This window comes from Pseudonaja textilis, chromosome 2 (genome assembly GCF_049901715.1).
Source record: "Pseudonaja textilis isolate UNSWEBS1 chromosome 2, rPseTex1.2, whole genome shotgun sequence".
Lineage (NCBI taxonomy): Eukaryota > Metazoa > Chordata > Lepidosauria > Squamata > Elapidae > Pseudonaja > Pseudonaja textilis.
In genome coordinates this window covers 155637069-155655739 of record NC_141991.1, presented here as the reverse complement: position 1 = coordinate 155655739, position 18671 = coordinate 155637069, and the positions used below count along the sequence as shown (strand labels likewise).

General features: G+C 45.0%; 1 protein-coding gene across 1 annotated transcript in view; it reads right to left on the bottom strand.

The window, feature by feature from the left end:
• The window catches only part of LOC113444466 (alpha-2-macroglobulin-like protein 1), a 41429-nt gene that overhangs the window by 13423 nt on the left and 9335 nt on the right, over positions 1-18671 (bottom strand). The window contains exons 4-6 of the mRNA XM_087927690.1: positions 11597-11759; positions 4149-4303; positions 2573-2788 (exon numbers count right to left, since the gene is read on the bottom strand). Of these exons, the coding sequence (XP_087783816.1) occupies positions 2573-2788; positions 4149-4303; positions 11597-11759 (534 nt within the window). The remainder of the gene's footprint in view (positions 1-2572; positions 2789-4148; positions 4304-11596; positions 11760-18671) is intronic.

Below are 18671 nucleotides of genomic sequence, written 5' to 3'. Positions count from 1 at the left end.
GTTTGTAAATCTCCCCAAAAGAATGAGGGGAGGAAGTCCCACTCCAGCCCCTTTGTTGGACCTGGAAGTCTTGCCTGCCAGCCTTTCTGGGCAACGTGCAGCTGTCTGCAATCATCCCTTCATGCCCGGTCCCCAAGAGACTGGCCAGGAGCACCTGGAAGGCTTGGGCTAGGCTGGCAGATAAGTATTTAGCAACCAGACTCCTTATATCATCTTTGATGGTCTTCTCTGCACTCTTTCTAGGGTCTCAACATCTTTTGTATCATCATGACCAACAATGGATGTAATATTCGAAGTGTGGTTTCACTGGTGCAATATAAAACATTATCAGTTCTTGTAAGTTTAAAACTGCTATGTTGATGAAACTTAGGAGTGAATTAGCTTTGTTTGGCAGCTGTAGCACACTGTTGACTCATACTTAAGTGGTGGCCTACTACAACACTTAGATCCCACTATTGAGGAAGATACAATCTATTCTATATCTGACCATTTGTTTTTTCTTGCCTATGTGTAGGATCTTACTTTGTCCACTAGATCCATCTCACAGTTATTGCTACAGTTACAGAAAGGCACCTAGATTCATCTCACAGTTACTGCTATTGAGCCACCTATCACCTATTCTATATCTGTATATGCCTAAATGTAAGACCATATTTTTCTCATTGCTGAATTGCATTTTGTAGGATAGGACCCAATTTTCAAATCTGTCAAGATCCTTCTGGATTTTAATCCTTCTATCTTCTAAAGAATTGGCTATTTACCCCAGCTGGTTGCCATCTGCAAATTTGATGAGTTCCCCTTCTGTCTCCTCATCTAAATAAGTTATGAAGATGTTGAAGAGTACTGGGCCTAACTGCATACCTCCCTCCGTGTAGAAGTAGTTCCATTAAGGACTATACATTGGGTGAAGTGGGGCTGCCAGTTATGAATCCATCTGGTGGTGATGCTGTTTATTCCCCATTTTTTTAATGTTACCAAGAAGTAGACTTCATGGCACACAATCTACCCTTCAAGCTCCTGATGCCCAAACCGGGCAAGTTGGAAGAGAGATTTACCATCCTGCTAGTGAGTACAGACCAAGTGGGCTTTTTGCTCCCCCACCCCCCACCTCCTCATCCTGATCCAGTGCGATGCAGACAGCTCAATGGAGGCAGAAAAAGGGGGTTTCCATCAACCCTTCTCTCTTTTTCTGCCTAGCCTCCTTTTGCCAGCATGCACCAGGCAGATTTGGCAGGCAGTCGTGATTTTAGATGGGCTTTTATTTTGTCAGCCCAAGAGGGAGGGAAGGGGCTCAGAATGGTACATAGGAAATTGCTCTGTCTCTGGGGCATCCATTGTTTGCCAAAGGGCAGGCAATGATGATGAGGCAATGGTGGTGGCTGGGGCCGGCCAGTGTCTTGGAACAGAGAGCAAGTCACTCCTCTGTTGAAAAAAATATTTTAAAAAACCCTGACTGTCGGGCAGCAAGACCCAGCAAGACATGAGGTGCAGGAGAATCAGCACTGGATGCTTGTCTCCACCACAGTGCTTCCCCGATGCAGCTTACAGCTCCAAGTCACAAGCAGCGGGAGGCGAGGGCTGCCTTGAGTGCCAATGTACCATGATGAAGGCAGAATGCTGTTGTTGCACAAGGCAGCAGGGAGCTGGGCCATGTGGGAGGCAGCAGAGATTGGCGAAGGAAGACTCAAAGGCAGGGAGGGATCTGTGCTACGTGGGAGACAGCAGAGATCAGTAAAGGCAGGCTCACCAGGCAGGTAGGAAGATGGGCCACCTGGGAGGCAGCAGAGATCGGTGAAGGGAGGCTCACCAGGCAGGCAGGGAGTTGGGCCTCATGGGAGGCTGTGGCGAAGGCAGGTAAGCAGGCTGGGACATGGGAGCCACGTGGTTGAGGCAAGTGAGTGAGGGAGCCAGAAAGCAGCAGCAGCTATGCTGCGTGCATGACTCTAGGCAGCGGGCAAGGTGAGATAAGGAGTGACTGGGACTCCTGGCAGGGACAGGGCAGGGTGGGGCCAGCCAGTGGTGGAATTAGCCGGTTCTCTGAACTGCACAAAAAGTTAACAATTGGTTTGCCTGAACTGGTGCAAACTGTCAGAATCCCATCTCTGGATACAATCCATCTGATCCTGGTGATTTGAACTTGTATAGAGTAGATAGGTGTTTGTCTTACCATTTTCTTGCCTATTTTTCCTTGTATTCCTATTCTGTCTTGTAAGGTACCAAGATTTCACACTGACATTCTCTAAAGGTGAAATACGTCATGGGATGAGAATGGTATGTAATCTAAAATCATTTATATGGTAGCTAATTAATTATAATATCTTTTTGTCACTGTCCCTGCTAACAAATTGACTTGTATCTGTATCTCCCAATGTTAAGATATAGCATAATATGCACAGTCAACGCATTACAACAGATATTAGATTAGAAGTTTGTGGTTGTAGAGTAAGATCAAACATATGGTTTTCATTTACTCAAGTTTAAAATATTGTGATGTCTGTGTATTAAGATGCTGCTCCTAGGGGATCAAAGGCCGAATCACACAAGCTTTTATTATTTGCTCCTCTAGGCTTACCTGCACATAAACACAGCCATGACCTGAGAGCTCCGCCTTGTACTGACCAGGGATCTCTGGAAGGGAGGCCTGCTGGAGCACCAGCCGATTTTGCTTGTTCACATGGAATTCATGCTGGAAGCCTTTGCTGGATTTTACCAGCACCTTTAGATTTTCTATCTCAACAAATGTCAAAGCTGCATACCTGGCTAAACCTTGCAGGGAAACCACAGTATCCTGGAAGAAAATAATAACCTGGTATAGTTTTTAAGTGCATATCATTTGAAGTTATTAGGTTTCATGCCTCTGTTTAGTTTTTGGATTTTAGCAGATTGGAATTTTGTTCTTGTAGTTGTAAATCCATGATCAGACTCAATTTTTCAATGGTTGTTAAGCAAGTCACCATGGTCATTAAGTGAACCATGTGGTTGCTAAGTGAACAACATTGTCCTAAGCACAAATCAATTTTATGGAATGGCAGTTTATTAGGAATTTGTGGAACACCTGATGGACAAAGTCACTCAGATCCTTTCCCAGTTGGAATCCAAGTATAGAACAGGTGCTTTAGAGATGCCTGGGGAATAGCCTTACCCATTTATCTGAAAACAGTTTGATCCTGATAGACAGGGTCCTCAAAGCTGTCAATTAAATCCTTTTCACTCCTGGCTTGTGAAAGTCTTGAGCAGGGGTGTCAAACTCAATTTCATTGAGGGCCACATCCTTGGATGGCTGGTGGGGGCATCGCCATGGTGGGTGTGGCCATGATGGGTGAGACACAGGACCATACCTCCGCAGACATGGTTTTATAAACTTATAAAAATAGGGAGGTATACATTCCTGTGATTTCGGTTTTTTTTAATACTTACTTGATCTACTTGATATTCAGGTAGCCTTTGAGTTATGATTACTCATTCAGTGACCATTCAAAGTTATGATGGTTCTGAACAAAGGAAACTTACCAATGGTCCTTGGAGTTGGTGGTCATGTGATTGCAATTTGGGTGCCTGGCTACTGGCTCAGAATTATGATGGTTGCAGCATTCTATGGACATATAATTGCCATTTGCAACCTCTTGCCAGTTTCACACAAGCAAAGAAAGCAGGTTGCAACTTGTTCCTGCTTTTGCTGCTTTTTTGCCCATTTGCAGCACCTATTTGTTTGCACTCTCTAGTGCCCACCTGGCAGCACCAGCTGCCCATAACTCTCACTAACTGACCTGTTTGCCTGAGACTCTTGCCTTTTCCCACGTCATGGTCACATGAGGTCCTCACTTAAATGACCCATAGTCCTAGGGTTACAAAATGGGTAATAAAAGTTTAACAGATTTTGCAGAGATTGAGGTTGTCCTTGGAATAATGGCAGAATACTTTACAATACCCTGGTATGGCTAAGAATGACTTATGGCTGTCTATGGTAGCTAGGGATGAGGTGAGGGCAAGTTATACAGATATAGCAGGGAAAGGTTAAATATACATGGGGAAAGTTGTTAGTATATCAATGATTCACTGGCAGAATTTTCATATTTGATTGATCAGCAATCCTAACACCAATATATGCTCTATTCCAATATTTCCAATCCCATAGTTTGACCTGTTACCTGTGTGGAGTAAAAGCCTCCATATGGATTTTGTAGTTTAACAAGGATTTGCACTATCTTGGAAGCATACTTAATATCATCTATGGATACCTCCAGGTTCGACAAGTAAGCCAAAAGAAAATAGGCAATGATCTCAGTCTGTGAGGATGATGTCTCTAAAAAAGAAAAAGAAAAGAAAGAAATCTTGGAAGCTAAACTTCCATATGCATGGTGTGGAAAGGGAACTTCATGAGGACAGTGGTGACACCCAAGCAGGAAAAGCCCAAAGGGAACATCAGGCCAGCCATAAAACAAACTTGCATAGGAAAAGAGATTTAATAAAAGGTATTGAAAAAAGCCCCCTAGACAAAAGCCAAGTAATTAAGAAAGCTAGGGAAACAAGGAAAAGAAATCCCTTACAAACAAAAGGTCATGCCAAATCAGCAAAACAAATAGACAAAAGACACGAAATAAATTCCATAGCAGACAGGAGATTGCCACCAAACAAATATAAGAAAACATTAGGATGAAACTGATAATCCAATCAAACCACCCCGCGGAGTTTACCCTCTGGCGGAAATGAAGACAACCCCTGACAGGATTTAAAACATTAAGAAATACAAACACAAGCACACACACACAAAAGGAGAAAAGGTATAAAAATCAGGGGTTTATTATACAAAGATGGCTAGCCCCAGGAATGCAGACTTCTTGCTATCTCTTGCCTTCCTGAAAAATAAACCAGCTTCCAAGCAGTTGTCTGTGTCCTTGCACCGGAGCCCTCCCAGCAGGAAAATCGAGCCCTCAGAAGAAAGGCATTTTCCAGCCTTTCAACAATTGGCAACCATGAAGGTTTTCCAGCCAACCCTGCCACTGGACCGGGCCCGCGGATCCAAACCCAGCCGGCATGGACCTTCTTTGTCCAGGGAAAACATCCACGGACCCAGCCCGGAAGGCATAAGGGTAGTAAAGGGAGTCCTTGGGCTTTTCTGCTCAACAGCTGCTTGAAAGCAGGTGAGTACTGCTTCAAATTTATAATCTTACTAGGGAGGGGAGTGGAAGCGTGAGTGTACCAGGTGTGTGACTGTGGGTTTTCTCTGCGGAAACAGTGGGACCTCACCTTCTCTGTGATTGCCAGCCGCACCCCAGCCAGCTGCTAGCTCCAACAAGCCATGACTGGCTGGATTTGGGAACGCAAGGGGTGATCACAGAGTGTGAGTCCTTCTGAAGGACGTAAGAAAAACCGAGTGGGCTGAGAAAGGAACTGCTGTTTGGAAATAAATAGAAAGCAGAATAAATAGTCCTAGTGCATCCCGCAAGTAAAGCCCTGTGCAATTAGAAGGGGCCCGTACTGGCTGCTGGCAAACAAAATTGGAAATAGTTTGCCTTACAAACCAGAGCAGGTCCTTCCAGATCCCCACCTTTAAGGGAGATCTGAAAACTGACGGCAGAGTGTAGGAAGGGGCCCGTACCGGGCTGCTAGGGGGCAGACGGTCCTCCAAGCCTCCTGTTTTTTAGGGGGGGGTCTTAAAACTGACGGCGGAGTTTCCCTACGAGAAAGGGGCCCGTACTCCATGTGTAGGGAAACCGGAGTCCTTTCCAGACCTTTTTTGTCTGAAAACTGACGGCGGGAGCCTGGCTAAACCAAAGTAATCCCCACATCAGGTAGGGAATATGGGAAGTTGTAGCTCGAGGACAATGGAAGAGACCCCCTTGGATAAATTACTTGAGGCTTGGGATGAAAGGCAAGTGCCTGTCCTAACTGGAATGAATAAAAAGGAAGCGAAAAGAATTTGCAAAAAGTGGGCTTTATTGCGAGATGACACGGGTAGACAAATTTGGCCTGATAGCGGTACTTTAGATTATAAAACCCTGAAAGCACTTAGAACATGCATTAAGCCCAGCCAAATACCCTATTGGTACTGCTGGGCTGAAATTGTTAGGGCCAAAGACCTGACCGAGAAAAAAATAAGGAAAAGCCTGAAACCCATTTCAGGGAAGGGAATACTGAGGCACGGATTATGGCTCCCCTTTTAAGCAAGCCAGTGCCAGGCAGAAATAGGGGACAACTAGAATTTGTTTTTACCCACACTCCCTTCTCTGCCTCTGACCTAGTCATCTGGAAAAAGGATACCCCAGCTTTCAGGGCTGATCCTCAAACAGTTATGAAAATCTATCATAGACAGCCATAATCCATCCTGGGGTGACATGACTCAGCTGTTACAAGTCTTTCTAACGAAAGACGAACTATTAAAACTGTTTGGAAAAAAAAACAAAAACAGACCAAATAGCCAAACCACCAACTATCCCTGGTCAGGCAGCCCCAGCCCGCATCGCATGGCCAGTACATTGCCCTGACTGGGACTATAATGATACCAATCAATGGGACGAATACACTAGAGCAAAAGATAATTTACTAGAAGCTCTAGAGGAAATAAGAAAAAAAAACTTTTAAACTAGTCTGAATTTCAAAAAAAACAACACAAAGGGAAAAGGAAAACCCTGATGCCTTTTGGGTCCGCCTGTCAGAAGCAGCTACTGCATATGCCCACCTAGACCTTAGCTGCCTGAAGGACCAAAGGATTTTAGCTTCAGCCTTCGTGGATCAGTCCACCTTAGATACTAAAGGACATTTCCACTGCTTCATCTCTAACTGGCCAACCTTAGACATAGCAGAGTTGCGCAGGATTGCTAACTTTGTCTATGATCAAAGAGACAAGCTGAAAGAGGAAGAGAAAGATAGAAAGAGACGAATAGAAAGACAGGAAGACTTAAAAATGTTTGCTGTAATGAAACATGATGCCAGACAAACGCCAGGTAAAACCCCCTATAATTCAAAGAAATGCTGGCATTGCGATAAAGCAGGATGGTCGCAAGGCAAATGTCAGCATTGTTATAGGTGCAGACAGGAAGGTCATTTCAGCAGGCAATGTAGGCAACACCCCTCCTGCAACCGGTATCACCCACCACCTAGGAACATGAGGCCAGCCAATAATCCAGTCCATTACACTGAGCAACAAAGTTTCAGTCACCAGGCACCACCCAGCGCTCCCTTTCCTCCAATAAATAATAACAATAGACATCAATGGGAGCAAAGGAGAGAACAAGATTTACCCCCTTCTTGACTAGAACATGACAATGAAAGCACTGAATTCATGGCTACCTTTAAGGGGCTGGCTATCCCCCTAAAAAACAGCCCAGAAGGGGAACCCATCTTAACCATTCTGATAGGAGGAAAGAAATACAATTGCTTAGTTGATACTGGAGCCACCTCCACATTACTGAACCACCATATAAAGCTTCAGTGGCTGAAGGGGCTCGGGATAGCATAATGGGAAGGGGGGGATTAATCCCTGTAAAATTTACCCACAACGTACCAGTAGAACTAGGACCTTTCACAGTAGACCATGCATTTACTATTTGCCCCCAGGCCCCACTTTCTCTACTAGGAAGGGATCTCCTATGTAAAATGGGAACTACCATAACATGTGGCAAACAGGGGCTGCAATTGGAAATCCCAGGAAAAGGCACACACAAGACAATCATGCTGATAACCAGCAACACAGGGCTTCATGAAGATTTTAAAAGCCTGCCATCCTCCTTATGGGGCTGGGGTGCATCAGAAGTGGGACTACTTAAAGGAGCCATGGAGAGAGCAAACAAAGAGGTGAAGACCCTACTGGGCAAACTCTGTCAGGAGACACACCTCTCCTGGCCACAAGTGCTCCCAATTGCCCTCTTTAATTTCAGAACCAGACCAAGACAAGATATAGGTATTTCCCCCCTTTGAGATCCTTTTTGGTCACCCCCCCATACCCTACTAGGATCCTCATTCTCAGCCTAGATCCTCATTCCCTTTGCTTAGATGGGGGGGATAGGGTTCTCTCTTCTTATCTTACAGCCCTGCAAAAGAGACTACAGACCCTCTGGACCCAGAGTGCACTGACACAGACCTTACCCCTGGAAGAAGCCCTGCATCCATATGAGCCAGGAGATTGGGTGTGGATCAAGTTCTTCACCAGAACCTCCCCTCTACAACCCAGGTGGAAAGGACCCTACCAAGTTTTACTGACTACACACACCGCCATAAAGGTTTGCAGAACGAGACTCTTGGCTACATTGGACACATGCAAAGCCAGCAGTCTTAGACCATAGCCAAACTCCACCACAATCAATCCCACCCATCAAACTCAAGAAAGATTGGAACACAGATCAATGGACGCTTGCAGCATTCTTCAACACTGTTGAACCACACGACTGTGAGGAACCAAGTGCAAATATTGCATTACACAAAACTGGACTCCCAGGTGCTGAGTTATAAACTATTTTTTTTTATTTTTTTGTCTCACCTTCTCCATTTTTTCCTTTTTTTAAAACCTTTTTTCATTGTATTTTTTTAACAAAAAGGACTTTAACCATACCTTACTCATAATTTTTTGATACTTGACCTTTTACATTTTTTTTACATTGCTATTAAAAAAAAAAAGAGGAGGGGGGAGGAAGGGAAGAAAAGGAATCTAGCAACGGGGAACATGAAATGCAATATATTCTATGTATTATTATCTGTAATAATTGTAACATTTGTAACACAAGCAACTGCGTTCCTGGAACCAAAGTTTATCCCAGAGAAAGGAAAACATATGGGAATGTTTAGCAAGAGAAATACTCAACACCACTAACTTTTGCTTAGCAGGAGGGAAATCATAATGTCACTGGGTGCAGCACACCCAGAATGGTCACAGAATGCACCAGTCTTAGCAACACAGAACTAAAATGCAACTATACAGAGACCATATCATTTTCATATAGTTACCTGAAGCTCCCACCAGGATGGTTTTTCCTTTGTGGCTTAAAAGCCTACTCATACCTTCCTGCAAATGCCACAAACGGCCCCTGCACCTTGGGAAAGTTAACCATGCTTATGCCATCCTTACAGAGACGACACAGGAGAGCCTTCCAAACCCTAGACTCAGACTGTGATTCCAAGATCTCCCTTCCCACAAAAACAGAATACATCTCATTGGCAATATCCTTGGTAGGGGTACCTGGATTGGCAGTGCGAAATTCTAAAAATTTGAATAGTCTAGCATGTACCCTGGCAAAAAGCTTAAATTCAACCTCCCATGCCCTGGATGCCCTTAACAGAGAACTGAGGGAGGTCAGAGAAGCCACCTTGGAGAATAGGGCAGCAATAGACTTCCTTCTCTTGAAGCATAATTATGGCTGCGAAACATTCCAAGGGATGTGTTGCTTCAATCTGGACGAAACCTCAGAACTCGTAGGGAGGGACATCCACCACCTGAAAGAGCTATCTCAGAATATTGGTCAGGAGCAATCATTCCTGGACTTTTCATGGCTCTTCTCATGGATGCCAGATTTCCATTGGCTCAAAATCCTTATAACAACCACAGTCACCATTTGTGTCTTTGGAGCCCTCATGTGTTGCCTCTGTCGATGCATACCACCCTGCCTTAGCTGCCTAAAGGACTGTATTCCCTCTCAGAAGAGAAAATTAAAGGGGAGACAGGCAGCCATGATAATGATCCAGATTGATCACAAATACCAAGTATACCCAGACATTCAATCAGAGACCACCCTCTTAAAAAATGAAGGATTAATGAAGGATTGTGGAAAGGGAATTTCATGAGGACAGTGGTGACACCCAAGCAGGAAAAGCCCAAAGGGAACATCAGGCCAGCCATAAAACAAACTTGCATAGGAAAAGAGATTTAATAAAAGGTATTGAAAAAAGCCCCCTAGACAAAAGCCAAGTAATTAAGAAAGCTAGGGAAACAAGGAAAAGAAATCCCTTACAAACAAAAGGCCATGCCAAATCAGCAAAACAAATAGACAAAAGACACGAAATAAATTCCATAGCAGACAGGAGATTGCCACCAAACAAATATAAGAAAACATTAGGATGAAACTGATAATCCAATCAAACCACCCCGCGGAGTTTACCCTCTGGCGGAAATGAAGACAACCCCTGACAGGATTTAAAACATTAAGAAATACAAACACAAGCACACACACACAAAAGGAGAAAAGGTATAAAAATCAGGGGTTTATTATACAAAGATGGCTAGCCCCAGGAACGCAGACTTCTTGCTATCTCTTGCCTTTCTGAAAAATAAACCGGCTTCCAAGCAGTTGTCTGTGTCCTTGCACCGGAGCCCTCCCAGCAGGAAAATTGAGCCCTCAGAAGAAAGGCATTTTCCAGCCTTTCAACAATGGAATAACAAGCTCCACTTAGAACTTACTTAAACTTCTATAATAAGTTTTTTATTTTACCTTGTAAACTTATATTTCTTTAAAATTTTAAAATCATGGTAGGACTAAGCAGCTTGTGGTTCAGAAGCCCTCTTTTACACCCTTGATATGTTCATAGAAAGTCACTGATTAGAATATAACATTTGGATTCAAATCCCTACTCAATTATTTACTTTCCAGATGCCTGTGAACAATTTTCATATTACTGCCAAAATGGGAATTGTGATGATGCTCTCTATAAGGCTATTAAGAACATAACACGGGGGAAACTACCAAGAAACTCCATATTGAAAAATGGTATCTTAATGATAGGCTAGCAAAAGGCCCATCAAGTAGTTAACCCTGAGCAATCTAAGTTCCTAATCTCTGTGACCTTTTTCAATATTTGTTCCCAATGGCAATATTTGTTGCTTTTTAAGCCAGTCCTTTGTTCGGCAAACTTATATTTCTTGCACTGAAATAAGAAAAGCCAAAGAGAAAGTAATCCCAAGGTTATTAGCAAACGTTAATAAGTTTAGACTGTCAAACAGTTTACCCTAATGGACACATTCTTATTCTGAAGGGAACTGCAGAAGCACTCTTTTACCCTTGAAATTTTTTACCTTTTCCTTTCATTATAGTATTTGTTTTAGTTAATTAATATAACTTGTAGAGCTACATACAAAATAGGGTTTTAATAGGAAGCTCTAGCATATGAGTTTATTAAAAAAAAGTTTTGAGAGGGAGGGTTCATGAAATTTAAGGGAGGAAATATGTGCTGTAAATATTTGTGATGCTTAAGTCATTCATTTTGCTCCCCAATTTCCCCAACCTACCAAAATCAAAAAGCCAACATTTTAACCCCCACTAATTCTGGAAGGAGAACATGTTCTAACACCAACAATAAATTTGGAGCGACCTTTGACACTTATCTTCAACAATAGAAATATCAATTCTTTCCCACCTCTCTTATTTCCTGAAAGAAATTTATAGGAGAAAAATGTTCCCTCAGATATGATGAACAAAAGAATGGCTTTTATTGGAATGTCTCATTGCACTATTTCAATAGAACAATCTGAAGTCATTCTTTAAAAAATATGATGAATAAAAATCAAATGAGCACCTAAAATAATCTAGTAAGGCAAGTCTTAAAACTCACCCTCTTCACAGAAGAGTAGGTGGTCAAACAGAACACTCTTAAGCAGAACTGTACCTCCTACCTATTTTGAGAATCTCCTCCTCTAAATCCCTGAGGAGCTGTTGCCTGATATCTGTGTCCCCAGCCAATGTGAAGATATAAGCCAGCAAAGCCTTGGAGTAGGTGCTGTTCATAAAGTTCAGGTTCCTCTTCAGACAGAGTAAGGCATCATCTACCATGCTCCCCTGTAATAACAAAATATCCAGTAAGGTTTCAAGTAGGAGAATAGCCTATGACAGGAATCTGCAACCTTAAACACTCAAAGAACCATTTGGACCCATTACCCACAGAAAAGAAAACACTGGGAGCCAATAATTTAACAATTGGTGTGACTGGGTTAGGCGTGGCCAACTTGATATCACTCAATCCCACCCAGTCACATGACAACCCCCCAGCCACACCTACCCAGCCTGTTATTAGGGCAGAGAACTGGTTGTTAAATTATTTGCCCAGCCATGCCTCACTACTCCCCTCCCAGCCACTTCTTGCCACACCTGGCCTCGGGTGTATTGTTCACCTTTTTCTCTCTGTCTCTCTCTCTCTTTGTGTCACTGTCTCTGTGTCTTTGTCTCTGTCTCTCTCCTCCTTTTCTCTCTCTTTCTCTCTCCCTTCTCTCTCCTCTTTCTCTTTCTCTCCTCTCTCTCCGTCCCTCCCTCTCTCCCTCCCTCCCTCTCTGTCTGTCTCTCTTTCTCTTAGTCTCTCAGAAAGCCGAGGCTGGGCTGACCCAGAAAGGTCTCTTTCAGGCTCTTCGCTACTCCTTTTCATTCTTCTTGGCAACTTTTCAGAAAACTGGGTTGGCTGAGGAGTGGACATGAGCTGCGGTGGAGGCTTCCCTGAATATGACCCCTCCTCCTCCTCCTTACGCAGCCCCCTGGATGGCTGTGATGGGGCCGGGAGGGTGCGCACTAGCAGAGAGACCCTCTTCAAGCAAGTGGCCAGGCTCAGCCAAAGCACAGCAAAGGAGAGCGGGGTGCTCTGGCTTGCTCTGTGTCAGTTTTGGAAGCCATATTGAGATTCGATGCTGCCACAATTGATCCTGAGAGGAATTCATTTGAGTATATCTAGTTAGACACAATAAAATTCTTTTGCTGGTTCAAGGTCACAGAGTGTGGCACATAATGAAATGGGAATCTTACTTTAGGATGGATGGTGATTGGACCATGTGAGGTGATAATTGCTAAGGGGGGATGGAGTTGTAGTTTTGACTTTTGCAAGGAAGCCCGAAACTTTCAGATTCAGGATTCCACAGATGTGCCAGTTACTATCCAAATAAAGGAACCTTTGAGAGATGTCTGTCTCAGAGTTATTGGTTGGAATGGAGGGTTGCTGGAACGCTGACGTTACCCGAATCTCTAAACAAACTCCAGCACCCTGAAAGGGCTGTAAGTGGTGCTGAGCCCCAGTACTGACTCCAAAAATGGAGCAGTGCGAAGACTCAGTGAAGACGAAAGAAAGGAAAGAAGCTACAGAAGGGGCTGAGAACTAATTGAGGCCCCCTGCCTTCCTTCTGAAGTGATAGAAGCTGCAGTGGAGAGATGGAAGTCAGGCAACCGGCCTCAGGAGACGGATTCATGGAGAAGCTGCCAGACAGAGCATGAAACCACAGAAGAAGCTGCCTGAACACCTTTCCTACTCCAGCCCTCTGAGGACGGCCCACGAGACAGAGTGGAGAAGTGGGGTGACATTGGAACCAGATAATTCCCAAGACTGGAACCTGTTGCCTCCATCCCGAAGCCAGTCGTTGGCAGGGATCCCAGAGCAATTCCAGCAACTTAAGGTAGAAAGTTATGTGTCACAGCCACAAACTTCTCCAGACAAGCTGTGTTCTAACACAGCCCACCTTTACTTTCCCTAGTCCAAGAATTGAGAGTGAAACCAGCATGGAGTCAGTTGGAGGTGGCCTAAGGATCGGCCCAGCCCGCCAGGGCCAAACAGCAGGGGAGAAACAGCAGATACAGCTGACACTGACTATGTTACAAACCACAATTCCTCCCCCTCCACAACCAGCAAGGAGATTACCCCCTGCAGAGAGTATTCCTCCAGGGTGGGGATTTTATCCTGGTCAGGGGTGGGTCCAATGCCAGTGGATGCCAGCACCTGTTGCACCACCTGATTCGGGAGCATCCTGGGCCCAAAGAGAAGCAGAGATCTCTTCTCAGTAAAGGGATCTCCACAGGGAGCAGGCTGGAACTACCCCCCTCTTCCCATTGCGGAGAAGAATTCAACAGAAAGCCCCTGTTCAGAAGGTTCCAATTCAGCCACCCCTTGGAGCAACTCTGCAGGGCCCCTTCTTCCAGTATGCCCCATCCACTCGGCAGATCCCAGTTCAGCCGCCCCTAGGAGTACCCCTACAGGGCCCTAACGTACCCCAGCTGGCTCAACACATTCCTGTTCAGCCCATAATTGCTATACTGATTTTCCCCCTCCCAGACCAGGTCAATTGGCTTTTAAAGCAACATTTGACAGGAGGCGTGAACACGTTGCTTACTTCCTTACTCAGATTTGGTTTCACATAGATCAGTTTGGAAACCAATATGCAACAGATCGCAACTTGGTTTCCACAATCACAGATGGGATGAATGAGGGGGATGCTTCTGATTGGGTAGCTCAATTGCACTATGAGGAGGCACTGGAACTACAGGATGTTGATGCCTTTATTGGACTTCTTAGAGCTAGGTTTGAGAATCCTGATAGAATTGAGGAAAGTGAAGACAAAATAATGGAAATGAAACAAGGCAAGCGACCCTTAAAAGACTTTGTATGGGACTTTGGAAGGGTTGCAAGCAATCTCATGAACTGGCCTGACAGAATACTTTTGCACTACTTTAAGAATGCTATTGACCCAGAAGTTAAAAAAGCATGCAGCATCAGAGGAATACCAAAGACTTTACAGGATTGGTATGCCATGTCCCTTAGGCTGGACAGAAAAAGCAACCAATGCGGAAAAGCCCCCTCTGAGGGCCCTCCTAAGAAAATGGCGGCCAGATGGCCTCTGACCAGACCTGCTGAAGCTGCTCTTACCCAACCCACAAGGATTCTAAAGTGCTATCGATGTAGCCAGGCTGGTCATAGGACAGCTGACTTTCTGGCTCCTGCACCTGTTCCACAACTGAGGCCTAGTACAGCTGCCAAGGGTCAAAGGATTCCACAGAAGCCTTCAGACACTAGCTGGTTTGCTAGACATGCTGTAGAGGGTCCCCTCCACACAGAAGGGAGAAAGGAACTTCTGGCCCAAGAAATCCTCCCTGAAGAGGCAGATGAAGATGAGGACCCCATGGTGAATGCTGCCAATCCCCCTTTTACAGTTAAGGTGAAGATGGTGGTGCCTGAGATGGGGGAGGCAGGGGAGGTAGAAGCAGTAATAGATACTGGGTCTTCCAGATGCCTTATTGGCCTCCCCCTCATTGAACAATTAGGAATAAAGTCTAAAGCCCTGAAATGCCCAATCAGGCTTGAACAAGTAGATGGAACTTTAATTGGAGGAGTCCGAGCCACCCAAATTACAGAGTTAATCAAACTAGAGATGGGCAGACACCGTGAGCTCATACATTTTGTAGTGGCTTCAAAAATGTCAGAATCTATCCTATTGGGACTTGCTTTGCTGGATAAATAGGCCCCTACCATCAAGTGGGAAGACGGATGCCGAAAAATCTTAATTGGGTTTGGCCTGCTGCCCCCTTTCCTCCCACACAGAAACTGCTACCCAACAGGAATCCACAACCAGAAGCAGCAGCCACTGCTTCAGTCTCTCCTCCAGGTGAGCCCCAAGCCCCTAAAGAATACAGGGACTTGGCTGAAGTTTTTAGTGAAGAGGAGTGCAACATTTTAACCCCCACTCATCAAGCCACTAATTGTGCCATCGAGTTAGAACCCGGGGCAAAACTGCCAAAACCAAAGATGTATTCCATCACACCAGTTGAAATGACTGAGTTGAGAAAATACATTGATACCAATTTGGACAGGGGTTTCATTGAACCTGCCAAATCTAGGTTGGCAGCCCCAATACCGTTTAAAATGGTGGTTGCCAACCGGTGGGCCATGGAAAATTTTTGGTGAGCCGCAGAAGAAATGGCTCCCAAAAGCAATTAATCTGGGCTGTGCAGTTCTTGCACCTCCTGACTCTCCGAGTGACCCCAGAGTCAAGCCGCTGAGATGCACGCACCAACCAGCTCCTACACCCGGCAGCAGCGGCAACAGCAGTCCCCTCCCCCAGTGCCTGCTGTCAGCTCTTCCCCATTAGTTCTCTAGCTTTGAATTGCTCCCGGCTATCTCTCTTTCCTCCCCGCCCACTTGCGGGCAGGAAAGGAAAGGGAGATGGAGCCGTGCACAGCTCTCTCCTTTTCCAGCCCTTGCTGCCTCTCCCAACATGGAAGCCTTGGAAACGCAGGCAAAGCGGCTGCAGCGATAGTGTCCTGAGTTGCCTTAGCATGCTTGGTTAGTTAAGAATCGCTCTACCCAGAGAAGGAAATGGTGCTGGAGGAGGAGGAGGCAGTAGTGGAGAACAAAGCAACTCAGGGCGCTACTGCTCTGGTGGCTTTGCCTGCATTTCCAAGGCTTTGATGTTGGGAAGAGGCAGCAAGGGCTGGAAAAGGGAAGAGCTGTGCAGGGCTCCGTCTCCCTTTCCTTTCCTGTAGGCGGGGGAGGGAGGGAGGAAAGAGAGAAATCCAGGAGCAATTCAAAGCTAGAAAACTAATGGGGAGAGCTGACAGTGGGTGCTGGGGGAGGGGACTGTTGTTGCCGCTGCTGCTGTGTGTGGGAGCATGCATCTCAGGGACCTGAGCCGGGAGGCACGGGAACTGCAAGTGGGAGCATTTGATGATTTTGAAGAACTCCTGGAACATGGTAGATTGGTGTTTTGTAGGTCTCTGTGAAAGAGTGAGCTTTGTTTCGTCTCCTTTCCTCCCTTGGTAATGCAAGAGATGCTTTCTCTCCCCCCCCTCAAATCACTGGCTGTGGCTGGGTTTGACAGCAAAGTGCTAAAGTGAGAGAAGTGCCCCCAGGGACATCTTTCCTTGCCTGTCTCCAGGTGATGCTGGAAGAGCACCCCCCAGCTTTTCCTTGGCTGCAGATCTGAGCCTCTCAATCCTCCCCCCGGGATCTGAAAAGAGCTCCCATTTTGTCCCCCTCCCCTCCCCCAATTAATCACCAAGAGCGGCAGTCCTTCTGCAGGCAGATGCCTGCTAAGAAGCCCCTGGAGTCGCAGCCAAGCGGCGCTGCCCCCAAGGAGAGCAAAGCCCCCTTTCTGCCTCTGCTTCTCCAAGTGGCAGTTGCCCCAAGACCCCTCAGCTCAGAGACCCACACACACATTCTGCCCGCTCTTCTGTCTCTTTGGAAGGTGCCAGGTGGAGGGAGGCTTCCAGCCCGGAACGTTTTATTTTGTTATCATTGAGCATTTACATTTTTGTTATAATTAAATAAGTGTGTGTGTGTGTGTGTGTGTGTGTGTGTATAAAATTTATATTTAACAAAAAAATTATATTAAATATATTAGGTTTTTTTAAAAAATCGTATTAGTGGTCCTTGGGATTTAAAAGTATGAGTTTGGTGGTCCCTGAGATCCAAAAGGTTGGCGACCCCTGGTTTAAAGAAAAAAAAAGATGGCGGCTGTTAGGAATGATAGTCACCTAACAGTTGAGTTGGTAATATACAGAAAAACCAGGATAGTCATTTAATACTGTTGTATCTTTAAGAGAATGCTGTAATTGTGATTGGCCGAGGTTCCTCCAACGGCCATAAGATGGAGCAAGAAACCTGGTTTGTTTCCCTTTTGCTGATCATCATTCTGCTTGAATTGCTGTGAGTCTTGTAACTGTTCGCAAACTCGGTTTACCGAACATTGTTTATGATACTGGTAAAGAAAAGGACTTATCCCTGGACTGATTGTTTTGAATACTAACTGCTTTAACCGTGTATGATTTGGACTGTTTGTTGGACTGTTTACCCATTTACCCATTTACTGATTTACTATTCAGTGTATCTGTGTGCTGGTTGTGTGTTATTCATCACCACTCTCACTATGTTTCCCTGAGTGCACTCATTCTCCTAACGGGGAATACCTCAACTCGGTTATGGGCCCAGGCTCAGATAACTGTTAGTGTGAATACACAATATCATATACAGACAGCTGTCTACTGTTTAACTGTGGGTTACTGTCCTGGTAAAGATGGCACAAGACCCATCAACAAGTCTATTACTGATAACCCGGTTGGATGGAACAAACTATGTTTCCTGGTCTATGAAGTGCAGTCTACTTCTGCGTAGGGAAGGGTTATGGGCTGCAGTTTACTGATTTACTATTCAGTGTATCTGTGTGCTGGTTGTGTGTTATTCATCACCACTCTCACTATGTTTCCCTGAGTGCACTCATTCTCCTAACGGGGAATACCTCAACATGGTTATGGGCCCAGGCTCAGATAACTGTTAGTGTGAATACACAATACCATATACAGACAGCTGTCTACTGTTTAACTGTGGGTTACTGTCCTGGTAAAGATGGCACAAGACCCATCAACAAGTCTATCACTGATAACCCGGTTGGATGGAACAAACTATGTTTCCTGGTCTATGAAGTGTTGTCTACTTCTGTGTAGGGAAGGGTTATGGGCTGCAGTTCAGGATCCACCGGATGTAAATGCTTGGGATCCAAATGATGAGGACAATGCCAAAAAGTTAGCTGACTTTAAACGGAACAATGAACGAGCTGTTTGTATAATTGGACTGACACTGAGTGACCAGCAGCTAGTCCATATTCGTGGAGAAGAGTCTGCTGCTAGGTGTTGGGAGAATTTGAAGAGGATTTATGTTCGTGACAGTGTAGGTGCACACATACATCTTACGTGTAAACTGTTTAGAGCACGTCTTCTGAAAGGTGGAGATATATCAGCTCATTTGAACTTTATGAAAAGAACTGTTCAAGAGCTACATGAAAAGGAACTGATTTTTTCAGAGCTGCATCAGGTTTACATAATTCTTTCCTCATTGGATGAAAGTTATGATGATTACGTATTTTCACTGGAAGTCCTGACCAGAAATGAACTGACATTGACTGACATAAGTGGACGATTGTTAGAAGAGGCAAGAAGACGGCAGGATAGAGA